The sequence below is a fragment of the Carassius auratus genome, chromosome 32 (assembly GCF_003368295.1).
Source record: "Carassius auratus strain Wakin chromosome 32, ASM336829v1, whole genome shotgun sequence".
NCBI classification, from domain to species: domain Eukaryota; kingdom Metazoa; phylum Chordata; class Actinopteri; order Cypriniformes; family Cyprinidae; genus Carassius; species Carassius auratus.
Genome location: NC_039274.1, coordinates 31922158 through 31945102, shown reverse-complemented (window position 1 = coordinate 31945102; position 22945 = coordinate 31922158). Strand labels below are relative to the sequence as shown.

The window sequence follows — 22945 nt, the reverse complement described above, 5'->3', positions numbered from 1 at the left end:
TGCATTCTTTTCAGCTCATTTCCTTTCTATGTAAATTTGGCTCATTATAGATTAATTAAAAAAGACTCTTATTAATAAAAGTCAGTGCTATATTCGTCTAGCACAATTACTGTAATTAGTGCTTGCAAAAATGCTTTTGTACATTTTCTATTGATCATGGCTGCATTTATTCATCAAAAAATGTTCAGATGACATCTTGTAGTTTTTCTGGCCAATAATTCAATTAATAAACTAGAATTGCGATTCTGATTTATTGATCAAGAATCATATTTAAATATTTCATTCCAAAAAAAAAAAAAAACATTGTGTAAATATTTTCACATTTACTTGAATTTCACAGAGAATTACAAAGAAACAGCTAGCAACATGTTGAATCTGAGTAGAAAGACTGAAATTGTATTATTGTAAAACATACTTCATTAATCTTTATTTACAACTTTGAAAAAAAAAAATAATTTTAATTTTTTTATGTTCTACATTGATGTCCAATGGCCCAAAATTATTACAATTAAAGTAAAACAAGAACATTTTTAAGGTGGAAGTGTTTAAAATCTTATATCACTTAAAGAGTTAGTTCACCCAAAAATTAAAATTATGTCATTAATGACCCTCATGTCGTTCCAAACCCAAGAGACCTCTGTTCATCTTCGGAACACAGTTTAAGATATTTTAGATTTAGTCCGAGAGCTCTCAGTCCCTCCATTGAAACTGTGTGTACGGTATACTGTCCATGTCCAGAAAGGTAAGAAAAACATCATCAAAGTAGTCCATGTGACATCAGAGGGTCAATTAGAAATTGTTGAAGCATTGAAAATACATTTAGGTCCAAAAATAAAACAAATTACAACTTTATTCAGCATTGTCTTCTCTTCCGAGTCTGTGAGTGCCTTCACGACACTGCTGACGTGTTTTCTGGTGCGCCCAATAACAAAGATAACACGTCAGCAGCATCATACATCAGCAGCGTCACTGCAGTTTTGTGAACACACTCACAACGGAGGACTTACGGGTTTGGAACAACATGAGGGTGAGTCATTAATGACATAATTTTCATTTTTGGGTGAACTAACCCTTTAATAGGGGACACTAATTCACTTTTAACTAAGACTGTTGCATCTTCTTAATAGTTAATAAGGTAGTTGTTAAGTTTAGGTATGGGGTCAGATTAAGGGATCTAGAATAAAGTAATGCAGAATAAGGAATTAATATGTGCTTTATAAGTACTTACAAAGGCAGCATGCTAGTAATATGCATGCTAATAAGCAACTGGTTAATAATGAGAATAGGTCCTTAAAATAAAGTGTTACCAATCTTCTTCGTAAATGAATCAGAATCCAGCACAATCTCATGACAGTTCATAATTTTGGAGAATTGATGGTTTTAGTCTGACTCACACTTACAAATTAATTTAATCACCACCACCATCATAATTGTAAAATAGCTACGTTTTCTTGTAAGATTAGGTTTTCAGAATAGATTATTAGCCAAGTAATATTGTAATTAATATTGTAATTAAAAAGTAATTTGACTACAGGGTTAGCTCCAAAGGGCACAGTAAACTTGTCATATCAAATGGATGGTTATACAACACACAAAATATACAATATAAACTCAGAATGCCCAAAAATACAACATATGATATTCAATACAACGTACAATACTGAGGACCTCCAGGGTGCAATGCTGTAGGTGAAGAGAGCAGCTCCACTGAGCAGAATAAATAAAGCAGCAGGATCCAGTGCAACAAAACAAGCATCAGAAATCCCGAAGGTGCAAAATATTCTCTCGAATATCATTTTATGAGGATGTGAATCTATCCAGATGGATATTTTTTACAGAAGCAAAAGTTTGAGTTTTGTGGTGCGCTTATGGAACCAGCTTAACAAGGCAAGGACAAACAGCAGTGGGGATCTGCCCTGAAGGGGGCTCAGTGAAAATCAGCGGAACTTGTTCTTCTCTCCCTTTTTTCGTCTCTTTATCAGAATAAACAAGGTGTTGATTGTTGCCCAGCAGTGCTGCTGAAGTCTGTCTCCAGATCCGTGACTGCATCTCTGGGTGTTTGTGTGCATTAATACAGTATAGGGCTGGTGTTTGGGGGGTTGTGTGCATGTTTATGTCAATCCATGAATGGATGTGTGCGTGGATGAATATGAATGTAAAAGTTTCATGGACAATGTTAGCAACATCCTCATGACCAAAATCTGTCCACTGCCCCTGGAAACAACACAGCCCCTCTCTCACCTCTTTTAATTAACCTTGTTAATGAAAGTCAATGAAACTATTTGAAAGAAAGGGATTGAGATAATGTCTTGCTTGAGATAAACAATGATAAAGTATTGCTTGAGAGGCTGCATTGAACCTCAAGAGGATCTCTTAAGACCCTCATAGCGCATCAATCATCTCTGAAAAATGTATTCAGATTCTGCTGGAATTTATCTTAGAGATGGTGAGAACTCAACAGGGATGCCATTATTTCTGTCTGCAGCACAGGCTGAGGCTGGTCAGATGATGTAAATGATAGCCTCCTGCAAACAGCCTCTTAAAAATAAGATGAATCAGTTTTTCTAAGCCTACCACTGAGATATGTCACTCAGTATGAGGAGAGCGTCACCTGGCAACCATCCAAATATCCTTAGAACCACAAGATGGGTTGCATAGCAATATGAAATTGTCACTACAGAGACAACAGCTGGCTAACTGCTGTATCACCAACCTAAAAAGACGCCTTTGGACCTCTTTGTAGTGTGTTTATATATTTATTTTTTAAATATATACTTATTAACACTACTTATTATTAACTAATCAACACTTATTCACAAAGGATGCATTAAACTGATCAAAAGACATGCATAATATTATAAAAGATCAAGTACAGTATCTTTCAAGTAAATGCATTTCTTTTGAACTTGCTATTTATCAGATGATTTGGAAAAAAGTATCATGGCTTCCATGAAAATACAAAGCAGCACAACTGTTTTCAACATTGATAATAAGTAATGTTACATGAAAAATAAGCATATTTGAATTCTTTCTGAAGTATCATTTGATACTGAAGAAGTAATTGTTCCTGAAAATTCTGCTTTCTCATCATAGCAAAAAAATAAATGAATAAATATTAGGCTAAATATATTAAAATACACAATAATTATTTTCAATTTTAATAATATTTATTTTCTTCCTTTAATTTTGTTTACATAAATCCAGCTTTAATAAGTATAAAATAACTCTTTCAAAAGCATAAAAACAAATAAAAATCGACTCAATCAAAGATAACATTTTGGATTAACTAGTAAAATATTTAATTATAATCAGTCCTATGGTATTTCTAAGCAAGTAAGCGCTACAGGTCTGTTCACCACTAAACTTTCAAAATGAAGCTGTTGGATAAATCCTGTCAATTTGCATGAGTTGCCTTTGAAGAAGGATGGAGATGAGCTTAATGAGCTTTGCTAATTACTGTGCTGATTACTGTCCCTATCTTTTTCTTGCTGTCTATAACATCTTCCTTTTCCACACTACTGCTAGGCCAAATTTTAGACATAAACCATCTAAATCTTCATAACCTCTCTTTGTCCAAAGCCTCTGAGCAAAGGTTAAGGTTGTTCTCATCCATAAAAACATTTTAGCTTTATTGATTGATTAATTGACAGACAACAGACCAAGGAATATACTATCGAGATAATTACATTAAAGTACCTTTTAATAGTATATATTCTATCCCTTATCATTGCAAAGTCATCACAAAATGATATGGATTTATGCTGATACTGTCCAAGAAAGCTGTTCGTTCATGAATCAATGCTCCAGATTGATAAATCACATGGCATTTAAAAACTGGGAGAGATTGGCTCAAAAACTTACAGGTTTGAAACAACATTTAGGTAAATTATGACCAAATAAATAATTTACCCTTTAAGTTGAAGTTATAGCATTGCAAATCTGAGTGGTGAGCAAGATGACATCATACCACGATATAAAGGCTATTGATTCATCAGCTTTGTTTCCCAAAAATGAAGTTTCAAGAGACAGATGTTTGTGTGGCATTAAGCTCAGAGCCCAGAGTCAGGAAGATAGCCGAGTATCTATCAACAGCTTGATCCCTGCTGATAACCGGTATCTTCTCTTGCTCTGACACTCCCTGACTTGGCAAAAGTAAAAGTTAGAGAAACTTACAGTGCATTCTCAAGCCCTCAATTTCCACATAACAGTAAACCAAGAAAGCTGATCTCAGACCAAAGCTACGCCAATCACACACCATGTGCAAAAAAACAATCCACTGAATCGGAATCAGCTATTGGCACCATGTTGTTTCTGCTGCAGAGCTCATGGTGCGCTCTCTCAAACCTGCTGTTACCAGAGGTCAGGGTTTTCTCCGAAGCTCTGCCAGGGATCTTTATAATTTAACGGCATACAGAGGGCTGCATCCACACACCTGCCGCACTCGCACACAAAGAGAGAGTGAGCGAGAGAACCTCATTTTTGATCTATTATTGAAGCTTTGTATTTGAGAAAGCTGTCTATGTTGAAGGATGAAGATATATGCATGCATCACAGAATTCACAATGCTGAGGACATCTGTCAAAGGATGAAGTTCTGAAGTTTGGTATTGTTTCTGTCTTTTTTGTGAGCATCTGTTTTTAACAAACAGAAATGACTTTGTCACATTAGGATTCTGATGAAAACTAGCAAAGGACAGGCTGCAGGAGGAATTGCTTCAAAGAAAACTGGTGTTTGGGTTAGCCTTGACAGAGACACCCACGGTGCATCAAGTGCATGTGTCAATACTATTATGTTTCATGGTTGTGCTGTACTGCTTGTCATTTTGTCTACTGTTAGGGGCTAAATAGTAGTAGTAAATAAAGAAGAAAATAAAGCCATTTCGTTGGAACAAACTGTCAGGTGTAGTCTCTTAATGTACTCTGAAACGCATACTGTACATCTCTCAGCATCTGCCTGACTGCATCATTCCTACACACGCTCACACATAAAGAACATTATGCAGCCTATTAAGGGAACTGTCCTTGACAGTACAGAATTTGCTAAACAAGAGTATGCAAACTAGCACACAGATAATGCACAGGGTTTCTGCAGGTTTCACAAAGTCAAATTTAAGACTTTTTAAGACCTTTTTAAGACCATTATGAATGAAATTTAAGACCTATATCACGACATAAAAAAAACGTACAAAGGAAACGCTCTCTCAAAATTACTTGCAAACTAAATTAATTTATTCAAACTGAACATAGTACTGAAGACAGCTGTTGCATGCCCCATGAACTGGGATCCCAGGTATCTTGACTGCACCTGCCCGCCCTCCCAAAAACGTAGGTGCAGGTCCAGCTGTTTCGTTTTGGTGGTGCGATTCAGACTTTCGTCGAACATCAGCACGAACGGTCCCGTGATTTTGGAAATTAGTTCTCTTTTTATAAAATCCGCTATTCCAAAGCGCGTAATGTATGACGTTTTATCTTTCCCGCACCTGAAGGATTTAGCGATCTCAGAGTCCGGAAACATCGTTTGAAACAATTCCCCGATTTCCTCATTCGCACTGTAGGACTGGTGTCTAGTCACCGTGTGGAGAACCCAGAGCACCTCCGCTTTTAGTGTTGGCTCTGACCAAAAGCGACACGGAGGTCGATTGCGGGAGTTGCGGAGCTACTGTGTGGGCCTCGCCTAGGCAGTGTAGAAGTATTGCTGGAGCCGTCAGATACTTGCAAGAACTGGCTGATGGCTGTCGTTTGCTGGAGACCCTTCACAGCAGTTAGATGTTTATAACTTTTTGCATGAGACTCCAGCGCCCGTACACCCAACGTTCCCAATTTAATTGCTTTCTTGCATAAGATGCAGTAGGCTTCAAATACATTGTTTGCAACTGACTTTAACCAAGCACTAAATTCAGGTTTCTCAAGCCAAGTATCGCTAAACTTACACTTCCCCATAGCTGAATAAAAAATCCGTTTTAAATCCTGTCTGTGGTATCCAAGAGACTCGCGCCAATAACATGACAGCTCAAAGCTGATTGGTGGTTGCATATTGGTCTATTTTGTAGTCGTAATACAGCCAATTATATTTGGACTAGCGAAATAAGGAACTACAACACCACGGATTAAATAAAAAAAAAAACATTCCAAAGCGCTGCGGGAGCGTTTCAATGAGATTTACATGGACGTAGGAAAATTAAGACCTGTTTAAAATGATTTAAGACCTAGAACACAATACTCCAGCAAATTTAAGACTTTTTAAGGCCTTAAATTGTGATTTGGAAATTTTAGACTTTTTTAGACTTTTTAAGACCCCGCGGAAACCCTGAATGCAGACACAAGCACACAAACATCATCTTATACACTAGAACTGCCAAAGAGGCTCATCTATAAGTGGGTCAGGCTGTGCCTACATTTTAGGGACCAAATCTCTCCACAATAAAATCCGAACTCACCTGCATCACAGGGACCAGCCGAATATGGAAACGACTTACAAAACATACTTTAAAAAATTCTAAATGGTTTGTGTGAGTATAAACATAAAAACACAATGGGTCAATGGGAAATTCTAAGAAACAAAACAAACAAACAAAAAACATTTACTGTATAATATACATATTTTCAAACCTAAATCTAACCTTTATAAGGAACTCATGTACACTTGTGTACATGGAGTAGGCATTAGGCATGGAAATGGTTTAATTGACTGCTGTTAGAATGTTTACATACTACTGTACATCAGCCTTTGCACAAATGCAAATAGAGGGACTAAAACTTTTTGGTTGTTTTTTAACAGTTTAATTATTCTGGTACATTACAAATTTGGACCAAAACCTTGTATTTAATCAAGGACAGGATTTTTTTATGTAATTTTCTAGGTATGAAGGGTTTGTTTTGTACATCCACAGAAGTTTTACAGAGATTTGAAGGACTGCATTTTAGCAACAGTCATAGTAAAACAGCGCCCCTCACCGGGCATTATACACTGAGTACACTGAGAGAAATCTAAACAAGCTCCAAAATGGCTTTATTCCCCCAACAGATGAACAAATAAATAAATAAAAAATCACATATTCCAACAATTCTGTGCATATTCATGCAAAAGTATAATTTGTTTTATAGAATCCATTCGAATTAGAATTTGCATTACCAGTCTGCGTTTTGAGTGGAATATACAGATATGTGCACGAACCTATAAAACACAACGATTCGATTTAAAAAAAAAAAAAAGTGAAGTGAAATTGTGGATTATAAGTAATTCAAAGAGTGAATGAGCCATCACGGAAAGTTTCATGCCGGGGTTTCAACAGAACATGGGGTATATGGGGTTGCATATATAAGAGAGAAAATATATTTATATATTGTTATTAAGGCCTAAGTGTTTCTGCACATATTTCCGTGAAGTGTACTATTTTAAACAAAGACTATTTATATTTTAATTGTTGTACTTACCATTTTGCATAATTTGTTTGATCTTAACTAGTTACCTCACCGAAGAGCTTTATCGCAACTCTCACGTGACGTGAAACTGTACCTATGGACGCCATCTTGGCTCAGCGCTCGTAATTGCGAGTGGATAGCATCATTCTTCCTGTTAGATCCATAATGACATCAGTTTCCTGCATGTGCTTACAGTTGTTTCATGATTATTTCAGAAGTCATGAACGCTGCTTCACTGGTCCAGAGGTTAGCAGGGATTTCTGGAGCACTTGCTATCGCAGCAGGTGCATATGGTGCTCATGGTAGGTCTCCTTTCTAATCCATCGTGTTTTATTGTATTTGGAGTTTCGTCAGGCGATTACTGCGTTACTCTAAAGAACACTACTGGGGCATTGGACAGATCGAACGTGACCGAGCGCACGCCAGTGAGCATTTTCTGAAAGTTTTATAAAGCTTTTCTGCGACTTTTACGTGTCTTTCTCTCTTCTGTGCAGGATTCAGACACAGCGAAGCGAGTGATTACCAGAGAGAGGTGAGCATTTGGCTAACGTTATTTATGTTATGCTGCTTTGTCACTTTCTTGACATTATTAAAACTGCTTTGATAATGAATAATTCTGACATGAAAAGTCAAAACATAATTATGACGAACATTTTTACTGTCCATGTCATAATTTAACCCCTTTATCTCAGTTATGACTTAGTATCAGGATTTCGATTCTTAAGCAATTTGACTTTTTTTAGGGCTGTCAAATGATTAAAATTTTTAATCAAATTAATCAGAATTTTCAGTGGATTAATCAGGATTAATCACTATTTGCAATTACACCTGAATCCTAAGCATTTTTTTTCTGAAATGCATACCAAAAGATATTTTCATATTCATCAATATGTGGTTCTTTTTTTCTGAATTTCAAAAGTTTAACATTTACTTAGATCAAATTTACCTGAGCACTTTATCAAACCATGCCATTTAACTACAGATAGTGTAAGGGTTTTAGGTGAACCAGTGGTTAAATATAGCCACATATCTATGAAATTATGCATAGAGAAACTCGAAAGAATGAACTCAGAAACACAAACATGCGCCCTCTGCACTCTGGGCACTCTTGTTTTTGGGAGGTGTTCATTATCTCTGCCACAATACTTTAGGATCGATATTTTCATGTTCTGAAGGCTTCAAGTGCCAGTAAAACCAAGTAAAAATGCATATGCTTTTCCAAACAGCTGTAATTTTCGCTGCATTGCCTATAGGCATTCTGCGCATGCGCAGTGTGAAACACAGGACGCTATAACAGGAAGAAGCTCCAGCGTGTCAACTACCAAAGTCGTCTCTGTTTATTGAGCTTGGCATGAATGTATTTGAGAGTAACTGGGGTAAAACCTTAAGCTTCTTCTGTGTTTTCGTTGCGGCGCTCGCCGCTGTTTTTTACTATCTTGAGAATACAGAGATCGACGAGACTTCCTGACCTGAATAATTTGTCACACTGCGCATGCGTGAAATGCGTAAAAAAAAATTGACGTTATTAACGACAAACAACTAATTAACGTCGTTAACGCGCTATTTTTGACAGCCCTAGACTTTTTATGTCATGATAATAACTTTTTTTAATCTCGTAATTATGGTGACCTATATCATAATTTCAACTTCTTACTTAATTATTATTTACCAAAGCATTTTTTTTTCTTGTGTGGTGAAAATAGGCCTCCATAGTATGGGCCTGGAATAAACCAAGTTTTTAACTTACATTATTGACATTAAAAATTGTGGAAACCTTCCGAATGTCATGCATTATTCATAGTTATTTATTATTATTTAGGATAAGATGCAACACTTTTAGCCCATGTTCTATTTTTTCTTTTCTTTTTGTCTCTTCAGTTGTATGATATGGCAAACAAGTATCACATCTACCACAGTCTGGCGTTGTTAGGAGCCGCTCGCTGTAGAAAACCTGCTCTGGTAAGCAGACCTCTTATCATCGTTCTTACATTAACATAAACATTTTCAGCTGAAATCTGAGTTTGACAACTACAATGATTACGGATATTGTTAAAATCTAGGCTGGTTTCAGGTAAATCCTGTCACCTAGCCTAAATATCTGAAAGATTCCCAAATTTATCTGAATTAATTTGTTACATTTTAACCCTTATGTCTACTATACACCTGTCAAATATATGGCTGTTTGCTGTATTTTATGACGATTGGTCAGAGGCAGTATTCTGTGATGTAATATTGTCTAATTAATCTAAATTGTATAAATTAGCAGTTATCCCTCCCAGGCAAAACCGATTTCCTAATAGCAGTGTTTAATGTCTCTCTTTTTTCTGGCCCTCTCTGGTCTCTCATCTCTCGCATTATTAAATAGTAGATAATTGTATTTTTAGATGTCTATTTAATCATTTATTTGCTAAGTAGCCTTGTAAAAAGCAGGATAATGTGCTGTCAGCCTCTCATCATAAAATAAATCCCTTTAGGGATCCGGGTGATACAAGTCCCCTGCACTTTGTGCATTGTTAAACTGTAATCTGTCTGTGATAATGAATTATAATGGCATTGAGAAAATTTCACTGCAAACCTGTATGCTGTTACATTTTCTGTGCAACAAAAACATAATTTAATTACACTAGGATTCTTTAAAATGGCCTTCAGAAGATAAATATGCTTTCACCACCTGTAATGGTTTAGTTAAGGCATCTTGACCATTTGAAATTGCATATTCTCTTGAGTAGGTACTTCTTTTAAGTAAGTAATTACTCCATGACTGCTAAAAAAAATTCTATATGGTATGAATGAATATTTGACTATATATTTATACATTACTATATTCCGTACTATGTTGAGGAATATATGATGTATTATAATATATAATATTATATCACCCGCCAGCATCAGTTGAGTCACTTTACTGCCATTCACAAATCCTCTCCCGTGGCCTCGTGGGATAGTAAAGTGTCCATCAGAGCTGTACTTCAGAATCACTCTATTAAATTTATTACCATGTCTGTATGTATTATCAATCTATCTTGTTTTATCAATTTCTATGTTTAAATTCACACAACACAACAAACCCATTATTCTTTTAATCATTGTCAGGTTGAATAACATACCAAGTGAATGAATAGAGTAGTAAAAGAATGATACACATTATGCTCTATTTTACTCTATGACCTCAGTGGAAACAGAATGTCCGTTGGTTTGGAATTAACTGAATAAAGCACCAAAGTTTAAGTAGAGTTTATATTGAGAAATGAATGACTTTGATAAGGAACAAATCAGTTGCAGTCACATAAATGTACACACTTCTTTTTACGTTCAGGCAGGTGCAGTCCTCCTCGCTGGCATGGGTTGCTTTTGCGGTCCTCTCTACCACCAGGCCTTAACCAATGACCCCAGCTTCAGCAAGCTGGCACCAATTGGAGGCTCATTGCTCATCGTTGGCTGGGCTGCTATGGCTCTTTGAACTTTGACCCCATTTGGCTGACCTTGACCCTGTGATTTCAACATTCTCAGAGTTCGTTCCATTTTGCATTTAAACAAGAAAAGAAGAGCTACAGGGTGGATGAAGAAGAGAGGGGTGGAGAATTTCACATCTTATCTAACCCCTTTTCAGTCATGTCTGGAAAGTGGTGATAAGGCTTTGGGATCAAACATAGTTCTTTTTTTTCCCACACTGTCACAGGCATCTTTATTTTGTCAGCATAAGAAAAAAAAAAAGCTTTTAAGAAGCTTTCCTTTATGGCTTATTATTGAGAGTGAATGAGTCAAACTCTGGGTTTGTTCATGTCTTGAAAGTGTATGTACATGATTTTTCTTTGTTTGAAAAAATAAAGCTGTCTGCGAAGTTGATTGCCAGTTTGACCTTCTGATGTTGGAAGAAAAATCTCTCTGAACGACTCTCCCAGGTCAACGATCTAAATAGCTTTCAGGCTTTTATCCTGTAAGTATGACAGTGCAAAGCATTCCATTATCGGCAAGCAACTTTCAGCACTTTCTAGTGTCCAAACGTATCTTTATTCAAATGAAAAGTGAAATCCAATGAGGTTCTAATTCCAGGGCCTGTGTCTGTCGGCACATAGAAAATTGCTTTATAAATCCTCAGGTCAATTTGCAAGGGCAGCTTCATAAGCCAACTCTATTGAGGCGTGAGGCTTCTATTGACGCTGCAGCACGCCCCAATAAAGTGATCACACCACTCGTAAAACCCTCATTAACTGGGGCTATTAGCAGAGCCGTGCAGATCAGGCCAAGGCAATCAAACCAGTTCAGTACTATCTTCACTATGCTGATGGAAGAATAAGTAAATTCTCAGTGCTTGTAGAAAGAAAGACATTCATATTGGAAGGACTGTTCAATATAAAGCCATTTTTGGTTATGTATGTATAATTTGGTATGATTTTGGTGTCTGTATGGCACCACACTGAAGCCTGTTTTGAAAAGTTTCTTGTTTCCTCTTCCTCCTCCCTGACATTTCAGTAGCGCTGGGAATTCCACCAGTCGCTCATTACTGAAGTCAGATCAGGGCCTCCTCGTTAAAATCCATAAAGGCGTATCGCTGTCTGCTTCATGAGGCTGTGTTAAGTGTCTCCTCCCTGGCTCTGTCCGGATAGATGCAGCCAGTAAAAATCTATGTTTAAAGCAACCAATACATTGCAGTGGCCCTGCGGTCATTCGGTCGTTAAATTCTCATCGCGCTTGAATGATCTTTCTGTGTTTGAACCAGCATCTAAGGGGCAGCGCTGTGGGCAAGCAACTTTTAGCTTGGTTTTGTTTCAATTGGGCAAGAAACGGTCAGTGGCAGTATTGTTAATTGGGACTCATGGGAGATTAAGTCTCTCTTTGTCGGTATACATGTGGTTTAACTTCCTCCCCTGAACACCAACTGACATTTTGCATTTACCCTCAATGCAAGTTCTTTTCCCAGTCTGGTTTAGTGCGACCCTGGTTGTCGAAAATGGCATTCTCTGAAGGTCTGGCAGGTTAGGAATTTTTTATTTTTTTATTTTATTTTTTACTTTGAATGAATTGCCCACACACTTGATATTGCTCAAACTCTCTCTTTCCCGTCTCTTTTTTTTTTTTTTGAGGTGCCAATCATAGCAACACATCCCAATGAAGATTACTAAAACAATTTCAACATAATGTCAGTCAATTTTCAATCTCTGCACCAAAAAGATCATCATTCTTTGTGATGTGCTGCTTCAAAAGCTGTCACTAAACATTCTTCAATGTTAAAATCTCATTCGAAATTCTGTCCAGCCTTTTTTGGGCCATAAACATGGCCACTGCAGTTTTGTGTGAGAGGCAAGTGGATTGTGTCTGTACAAAAGCTTAATTAAAGAATTGAATACAGAAGAGTTTTGTATTATAAATGAAGATATAATTACATGTGCATTAGAGTACAGGGTTCAGTCGTTAATTAGTAGGTGTAGAGCTTTTGGGGCTGGTGCAGAGAGAATGATATTGCAGAAGTGAAGAATTAAAAGCACTTTGCTGTTTTTGGCCTCCTCCGTTTCTTCTATGGCATCATTTATCTGCACTGTCAGCCTCTCAGATGCTGCTTCAAAGTGGAGGGATTTCAAGGTGACACCACAGCAGAGGGGGTCGGAATGGGATGGGGAGAGCTGGCGAGGGTTTTGAAAATCTTTTGATCACTCTTCACATCCTGGAATAAAGTATTAGAGCCGAGGAGAGGAGGAGTTTAAAGGCTGTCAGGGGAGTACTTGACTGGAGTCCATGATGTCTGTCTTTTAAAAGCTTGTGTCCTCAAAGAGCTGCAGTTCGCAGACTTTTTCAGGTTGCAGACCAGATCACCAAAGCAAAAGATGCGGACCACCTAAAACGCCAGTTATAGTTTACTCAGTCAAATAATTGCAATCTCATAATGTCTTTATACTTGCATTGTGTTAAAAGCCTTTACCTTTTAACAGAAGTAAAAACAAATCTACATTCAGTTTTCTGAAAAATAATGTTTATGAAAATGTCTTTCCAGGGAGTTTCTCCTCACCTTTATCTTGCTCTCTGAAGATTCCAAGTCATCTCATATTCTCGCCAAGACTGCATTGATCAAAAATACTATAACAGTAATATATACTAATATGTATGATTTTTATATATATATATATATATATATATATATATATATATATATATATATACTGTATATACAATTTAAAACAGTTTTCTATCTCAGGCTATTTTAAAATATATTTATGTGATGGAAACATTTAATTTTCAGTCCTCAGTGTCACATGGTTCTTCAGAAATCATTATAATGCTGATTTGATGTGAAAAAGTGTTTTGTTTTGTTATCAGTGTTAAAAAAAAATTTGCTGCTTCGTGTGGAAACTGATTTTTTTATTTGATTAATAGAAAGTGCAGAAGAACAAATGTTTGTTACAAATGTAAAGAAAATTGTATAAATACATTTTTCAAATGGGTTAATCTATATATAATTTCAGAATTATGTTTACCTATTAAAAAAAATCATATATATATATATATATATATATATATATATATATATATATATATATATATATATATATATTGCTGCCTTTCAGGAACGGGTGTCCACTTTTTACCAATGATCATTTCTGTCCCGGTTTCAAAATTAAAGTAAATTATTATTTATTAAATTATTATTATTATTAGAATAAAATAAAATAGCAGAACTTAAATATTTAATATAAATACATAAATCAGTGCACATGTACTATTCTGTGTCGCACCTAAAGCTGATGGCCTGGTTCGGTTTGTGTCCCATTAAAAGTACTACTAATCCCAAGATTCTCGGTGGAGCTCCGTGATATATATATATATATATATATATATATATATATATATATATATATATATATATATATATATATATATATATATAATAGGCTATATTACATATTGTAATAGTAATATAATATAATGTTTTGCGCTATCTGTCACGCCCACTGAAAGCTCGCTGAAGTGAACTAACCCTGGAACATTTGAGGTTATCCTCAAGGTTATATCATCTCTGTATCTGGTGAAGTTTAGCTGGTTAGCTCGGTCCACACCTGCTAGTCGGCTCATTTGGGCTGACTGATTATATTATAACACGCATTATAACACGTCATGTACAGTAGAATTCTTGTTTAGACGACTTAAGTTATTTCTGAGGTGTTCCTACGTTTATAATAATAACTTGTCAACTAGTTCAGTAGTTTCGCTTGAGAGACATTAGCTGGCTAATTAACTTAGTTGATTAATCTGCCCACTGACCTACATTCCGCCTCCGTCGCTATGAATAACTAACCTGCATTTAACTATTTAGGTGGTATTAAAAATTTAATCTGAGTTTGACTTGGGTAATTAGTAGTAACGTTACAGATTTTTACTTGGGGAACTTTTGACGCTCTAGCGGTTAATAAACAGAACTGCTTGTATCTTGCGGAAGAGCATTGTAGCCGGAGCTACTTCTCTCTGTTTATGTCTATGAAGAATCACAAAGGTACTGGGTTACTCCCCCGCGGTATCCCCGAAGCAATAAAATAGTCCGAATATAAACACTTATTATAGGTGCACCCTAGAGATTCAGGACAAGCCAAAACACGGCTTGGAAAATGGATTCATGGTGTACTCACTTATTATATACATTTTTCTACATTTTGAACACAAACAAAGTTACGGACCGCAGCTCTGATTGGTTGTTTTTTACCGGGAGCAGATGGCTTTCTGCAAATGGCAATAGGACCACTGGGAGGAGCCAGAGGAGCTTGATTTTTTTTCACAAATTATCTGTCTCATATTCTACTGTCAGGACATAATGACAGGTTTAACAAATATGTAATATATATATATATATATTTACAAAAGTTACCTACTGCAGCTTTAATGCTAATGCTATTTTTTGTTAATGCTGTCCTCCAAACATGCTAATGTTACTGCTGTAGTTGTTTGAGTAAAGTCAGAACAATAAAATTCCATTGTTATACATTTAGTCATGGTCAATTTCATAATGAAGATGAAAGTTGGCACTGTCTTTTCAGAAAAAGGGTAAAAAATTCAGAATTGCCGTGTATCTCTCTCTCTCTCTCTCTCTCTCTCTCTTTCTCTCTCTCTCTCTCTCTCTCTCTCTCATACACACACATATGTCCAAGTAACGGTTAATTTATCTTTATATAGAAAAATATAATATATACAAATTGCTAATATCTACATTATTCGTATTCACATTCAGTAAAAAAGGATGTTAAGAATAAAGAAAGCTCTTCATGGCAATTGTGAATTTTCTAAAACAGATGTGAAAAACCAAATATGCTATTTCTGCTAGTAAGGAGAAGTGTTATATGTCCAGGCCTCTGATTCCGAGCTTGGGTCAAGTGAAGCTGTTTGTCCAGCAGATGTCTCTAGTTCCCCTTTTTTCTCAGTACATCACACCAGATCTCCCCCAACACCCATTGCATACTCTCCCCTGCCACAGTGTAAATACAATAAATGTCATGCTTTTTGCATGACATAAGTGAGGGAGAGACAGATTTGCACAATTGTATTGTTCTCTAAAAACACCACTGAAGCTGCTTCAAATAATCCATTACATGGATTTAATTTTGGGCCTTTGTTTACTGACAAGATTGAATTATATATATATATATATTTATGCCATCCTGCCAGTGTAACTTTTGTTTCTTTTTGTCTGTTACATGACAGTGTCTTGTTCTGAACCCCCACCTCTCCTGTTGCTTAAATTTCCCTTTTTTGTGTCATCTTTAACCCCTTGATGTTCAGTCGAAAGCCTACTTATTATTGTTGCTCGCTCTTTCTATCCCTTGCTCTCTAAAAATATGCAGACACCAATACTCATCACACACCTACTGAGTGATGTGTAGAAAGCTTTTCATTTGCAATTCATTTTGAAAATTCTGCCTTATGTATGAATAAAATACTTATGATTTAGTTTTGTTGACCCTTGCATAGCCATCAGGATTTCAATGTTAATTCATTTCAGAAGTCCTGAATAGATACATACCTTGATTTAAATTGCCAATGATGTTTGCTTCCTTTAGAAATCATCATGATTTCTATTTTCACGCTTCCATGACCTGCAGACATTTACATACCGTCTGCATGCCAGCCTCTAGACTCACTACAATCCTGCAAACCTATTTCTCCCAGAGGAGCTCATTAAATCAGAACAGTGTACAAAATGTAAAAGACAAAAGAGATCATTGTTATTGTAAAACAAAAAACCATTAAGGTTTGTTGTCCTGGAGAGAAGGTCACAGGGTCACTGCAATAAACACCATAAACATTTTTAAATTGTGAAGATGTGTATTGTTCTTTTCTTGTAGAGGTGTTGGTTTTCGCTAACTTTTAAAAAAAATTATTCTTTCATCAGAACAAATAGTAAATGTGTTACATTTTAATTTATTAGGGAACATTTTGTTAAAGGGGTCATATGATGCTATTTTTTATGTATTGGGTGTAATCGAATATGTAAGTGTAACGGAGGCCAGCGAGTATTGCTGTGCAGGTAAAACCTCACTCCCCGATCTCAAGAGATGCACTAACAGAAACCCGGGTTTGAGCCCCACTCGGAGCATCAGAGGGGACCCGAGAGAGAGGGGTTACATTGGTGCCGTGACCCGGATGGGAGTGAGGTTTAGGGGGGGTGAGTGTAACGGAGGCCAGTGAGTAGTGCTGTGCAGGTAAAACCTCACTCCCCGATCTCAAGAGATGCACTAGCGATTGACGCTAGTGGCTGTAGCCATTTAGCCTCCTTGTTAGTGCGTACACCTCCCATGCCAGAAACCCGGGTTCGAGCCCCACTCGGAGCGTCAGAGAGGACCCGGGAGAGAGGGATTACGTAAGTATGCTTTAATGTAAAAAAAAAAAATAATAATAATAATATATATTTATATATTTCACATACTGTACATTATTGTAGCTCCTCTGTCCCCAGTCTTTCTTTCTATTTTTATGGAAATGCAATGCCCCATACCCAAATTAAACTTCCCAAGCGTGACGTGTCACAGTGATGCCACCACCATGAAAGTGCAATGGGCTCATGCTGCTTCAGCTCTCGTTGAGCGTCCAGTGTGAAACCGAACACGTAGTGCATCTATGTTTTCCGTCTTTTTGCCATCAGTTAAAGCGGAGAACAGAGGAAACTGTTTGTAAACACACATCCTTTTCTGCAATTGTGATCGTAAGAACGACAAACAATATGCATTACTCACTTCTCCAAACTTTGCATTTGAACAGTCAATAGCAAGTATCATACTGATTGAGGAACATACGTATGTGAAAGTACTGAAGCATTTTAGGCATGTCTGGATCATCCTTCTCTTTTAGATCCTTTTGTGGGTGACTTTGAGCTTTGTAACATTCCAGATATTATACATGCACAAATGGCTGCATACCGCACTAAAGAAAACGGAAAACATGAAAAATGCATCATATGAACCATTTAAATTAAGGAATTTAAAAAAAGTCAGTCTTAAAGGGATAGCTCTTCATTTAATCACCCTCATGTCATTCCAAACATGTCCCTTTGTTACAACTGGCATAGAATAAAATGAAAGTCAGTGGAATTCAAGGTTGTTCATCCGTCATACAGTATACATGCATTAATAATCATTTATGTGTGATTAGACAGATTACATTGCATCATTATAACTTTGTGTCTTCTGTTATTTAAATCTGTAATGTTCCAGTTATTTAACTTGGAAACCTCACAAATGTCCTGTAGAGGTGAATGAGTTTAAACTCTTAGGCCTTTGTGTAACTCATGCTTTGACAGCAGTGCATGCTGGGTTCTGATCATGGGCGTCTGTCATGGAGAGTGATGTTTCATATTAAAGGCATTATTATTTTGTTTTTGTTTTCAAGTGGTCAATTATTTTGAACGTATGAAGAAGTGATGAGTGAAATGTGCCTGGTGCTGTTGGCTTCTGCCTTACGGACTAATGGACATAACAAATACATTTGTATTAACAAACTGGGATTTAGTAAATTTGTTGCTGCTTGTGATAGAGGAATTTAACAGAATTTAAAAAGCTGGGTTACATCTGAAAATGAGAGCAATGGCTTGAATTGTAATACAGAATTGAGAGACTATTCATTTTTGCATAAGTTATCTGCCATGTTTGTTCCACAGCCTTATATTCTTAAATATTTAAAAGTATGAAATGTGTCTAAATGGCAGGAATTTTCTTTAAATTGAATCTTGCATCATAATCAGTTGCGTGCCATTGGGATGCACATTTGAATGTTTCTACCCTTCTTTTCAAAATGTCATTGAAAGTTGATGGGTACCAGTAACTGTTTATTACCAGTATTTTTCCCAATATCTTTTGTCTTCAACAGAAGAAACTCAAAGAGGTTTTGAACTACATGCCAAACATAATGAATGATGATTTTTCTCCCTTTTTTTGTTTTGTTTACTATCCCTTTAATTTGTTTAGAAGTATGATACCATTGTCCTTTCTTCTCACTCCTTCCCATTCAATTTCTACCCACCCTTCTATTTGTCTTTTAAAAGTCTGGTGATATTACCTCTTTTTATCATGAATATTCTTCATCTTCACAGGCCTGGTGCAGGAGGTAGACCAGCGACTGCCAGTTGCCAATGAATACCTGCTTCTATTAGGTGGGGCCAGGGAAGGTGTTGTTGACCTTAACCCAGAGAACCTACAGTAGGTGATTATGCCAAAGATGTTGACTTTGATTTAGACTTCACTCTTCTGGTGCCTGCTCTTAAACTGCATGACCGCAATCAGCCCATGACGCTGGACATGCGGCATTCCCCACCATGCCATTCGTGGCTGAGCCTGTGCCTCTGCGACCCTGCAGTGGTGACGCGTTGGAGTATCTGCTGTCAAGATGAGAAAAATAGAGACAATAAAAATGTGGAAGATGAGGAGGAAGAAACTGATGCAGTACAAGGCTCAATCCCAACCCTGCAGCCTCCTCAGTCATTAGATGGATGTTACTTCTCTCCGTTGTTGCTTACTGATTGGTTCTGGAGTGTAGTTGGGATGGCGGTGGAAGATTTGCGGCCAAATCCTCAAAGATGGATTCTTGTTCCTGATCGTCTGGAGCAGAATGGTCCACTAACAACGCTGATTCTTACTGCAGGAACTAGCCGCATCGTATCGTATTTACGACTTGCTTCTAGTGGTGTAATTTCGCGGCTGGCCGGCTGTTGCAAAGGGCTGGCTCACGACTAACCATTTCTGGGATGGTAAAATAACTGAGGAGGAGGCCATCAGTGGGTTCTACTTGCTTCCTTGTTGTTCTCCAGCTGCCAGTCCCTCAACCAGACCTGACCATGAATGGAGACTTGCCTTCTCCCGCAGTGAGGTTCAGCTAAAGAAATGTGTGCCCTACCCAATGGCACAAGCCTTCCAAGCAGCTAAAACTGTACTGTCAAGACTATTAGCTTGCCCTTGCACCGGCCTTAGCCTCTACCACCTACAGTAACGTACCTTGATGTTTTGGGCTTGTGATTGCTTGCCAATGACCTACCTTATTTGTCAAGATCACAAGGCTCCTGCACGGCTGTTCCTTGGTCTATGTGATGACTTGGCTCACTGTATTTTGGGCAAAAACTGTCATAATTACTTTCTCCCCCAGTGCAACATCCTGGAGCACCTCACAGACAGTGCTACCCTGCTAGTGGCATGAAAACTTGCACATTTATGTTCCGATCCCGTAGAGCACTTAAGAGCAGCATTGGAGCAGGCACAACATGGATGCCAGCTCAAACACAAGGCTGCAGTAGCTGCAAGAAATGGCCATGGGTTATCATCCCCTAGCTATGGATATGGTGCAGGATCATTTTCCGCTGTATTCCACAGTGAATCTTGAGGGCAGTAAAACTGGAAAACCAACTAGGCCAAGGTACATTATGATGAAATCAAATGTAATATTTGTGTCTGTGTATGTGTGGAGAAGTTTGCGATCACAATCTTCTTTTTCTTTAGTCTGTCGGTTACCCCGCTTGCTCTCATTCCCAGGTACTTTTCTTGTTTTCTTTTAACTGGCAAGTTCTACAGTCAAAAAAAAAAACAGAAGCAGAAAGAGAGAAAAGGGCAAGGAATAACTTGCAAATCTAGGCCTTGTCCTTTATGCGTCTGAAGCTGTTTTACAGCCCATAGAAACAATTATTTGGAACAAATGCTGTCCTGATGCATATTTAGTATCTTCTTGGTCCCTGATTGGATTCTAAGCTGCACAAAAATAAGCAGTATCTGTTGGTGTTATTCTAAGAGCTTTTCTTTGCCATTCATTGTTGCCTATGTCTGGGTAAAATGGAATATGAAAGATGCTTTGGAATGTGGGATTTTGTGGTGATACAGGTTTGCCAGCACTGTGTGAACTAGAAAGGCAGATCTAGAGCGGGCAACAGAGGTTTAGAGAAAGGATAGAAGGAACATGTAAAGAGACAGAGACATGCATCTCAGTAACTTTTGTGCTAGTGAAAGGTTCCTAAAATATCTCACTCTTGCAGATTTGCATTGGTAGCTGGTGGAGGCAGAGATGGATGGAGAAAGTCAAACACGTCGTCCACTGGATAGATTAAGCTGAACCAATGGTACTCTTGGGACTGTAGACATCTGCTCTCCCTTACTCAATTTTGTTTTCTGTCTGCTTCCTAAATCCTTCTCTCTTCTTTGGCCTCCATCTCTGGCTGTTCTTTACCCATCTCTACCTTTTTGACTATGCTCAAGGATTAAAGTACAGTGCTACTTACAGTTCATGTGTGTTCAGCATAAAGCGCCTCAATGGAGTTGGCAGACTATTCGTGTGTGCTGATGACATGGCTGCTGTGCATATACAGAGCAATCAGTTACAGCGTTGCCTTTGAATGATGGTGAAAATGGTGAGAAATAGGCTTTTTCTAGTGGCTTTCTGATTCCAATATGAGATGTGCTACTGAAAATAATTTGTGTAGCATTGCACATGATACAGGTTGGCTACTATACACAACGTCTGCTGTATGCTTAGGAAAAGACACCAAAGAGCGTTTAAAAGACAGATTGCTTGGATTAAATGTCGTGAAGCAAAACTGATTTATCTCTATTGTATATTTTGAGGTTTTGACACTGTATATCTTAAAAGGCCTATTTAGTGGGTTTAAAATTGTAAAATGTTATAAACTCTCATTTAGCACAATGCTAAATATCAAATGAACAGTGGTACTATGCAAGATTTCATAATCATCTATATGAATGAGATATTAGGGCCTGCTCTGCCTGTGATAATTACCAAGAGTGTTTTATACAATGATTTCATTGTGTGTAAAAAATGATGTTCCTGCCTCAGGTCATAATGAAATGTTCTGGAAGCATTTCAGGTGAAATAATTGAAGGAAACCAAAAACACATTAGTTTTCCTTCCCGTCGTTTTAATGATGTGGTTCCAGTCTTTAACTGACGGCATAGTCCCTAAAAAAAATGAATATGTAAACAACATATTTTACCTCTTGTATTAATCTGGTCATCAAATCAAATTCCCTGAATGGAAATGTAACGTTGCATATTTAAAAGGTACCAGATATATATATATTTCATATCATTTCTCTATGATAATTCTATCATTGTTTTCCCTCTTGTTTTCTTTTGTGTATTTATGTAGATGATGCTGGTCATAACGTGAAATAAAACATTACATCTATGAGGATTTGTACTGTTTATACTTGATATCTAAAAATGTTGGTCATCTCAGATCTCAAAAATGTTATCTATTTTCTAATGACCATGTCATGATAAATGTATTACTCCATTGTATCATGTATAATTTTGTACTAACAAATCTGTTATTGTGTGTCTGAGACTCGACACACACTCTGCTGGGCAAACTTATATTTTTTTTCTAAAACATGATAGGAGCTTTTAAATATGCCAAACTCCAGTGCATTTGTGCTTCATGATTTGTAATAGTGGGAGAAAACATACAAAATAATATTTAGAATTAAAAAGGAAGGATAATCCTACAAAAAGTCTCATATTGGTTATTTTCAATTCAATATTGGTCCAACAGAGGATGCTGTTTGACTCGAAGTGTTAGCTTGAACTGTAACAGTTCTATATGCCATACAGTATCTCGGCTCAGTCTCACATAACATTATTGTATAATTATATGTATAAGGACATGGATATATACACAGTGAAAATAATTGTTTATTTTATTTTATTTTCCATTTAGACTTGAAAAGAAACTTTTAGGATTTAGAAAAAGTGAAACCCAAGATAAACGGTGATTTAAAATGCAGAAGAAAGAAGATTCTGCCCAAATTCTTGATCACTAATCAGAGGTAGTTTGTGGTGTTTACCATGTTAAGTCTGGATAAAAGCTGGGATAACATGGACTTTCAGGATTTACACAAACTTGTGGTGTCCGTGCTAGCTTGAGTGCTGCTGTCTTTCAGGCAAAGGGGAGATGTACCAAATACCAAGACATTCAAATTTTCAAATTACTCCACTAATATCATTAATTTGTGATTTCTTTTTTTAATAATATTAAATTAAATAGGAGCAAATGTGGAA

General features: G+C 36.9%; 1 protein-coding gene and 1 pseudogene across 1 annotated transcript; both read left to right on the top strand.

The window, feature by feature from the left end:
- Window positions 1–7564: 7564 nt before the first annotated feature.
- LOC113052175 (transmembrane protein 256) lies at window positions 7565–11273 on the top strand. The gene is made up of 4 exons (XM_026216540.1): window positions 7565–7723; window positions 7916–7953; window positions 9300–9380; window positions 10738–11273. The coding sequence occupies exons 1-4, from the start codon at window positions 7624–7626 to the stop codon at window positions 10879–10881; spliced, it is 363 nt and encodes a 120-aa protein (XP_026072325.1). The 5' UTR covers window positions 7565–7623; the 3' UTR covers window positions 10882–11273.
- Window positions 11274–18965: 7692 nt separating this feature from the next.
- LOC113052174 (protein MB21D2 pseudogene) lies at window positions 18966–22109 on the top strand (annotated as a pseudogene).
- The last annotated feature ends 836 nt before the right edge of the window (window positions 22110–22945 follow it).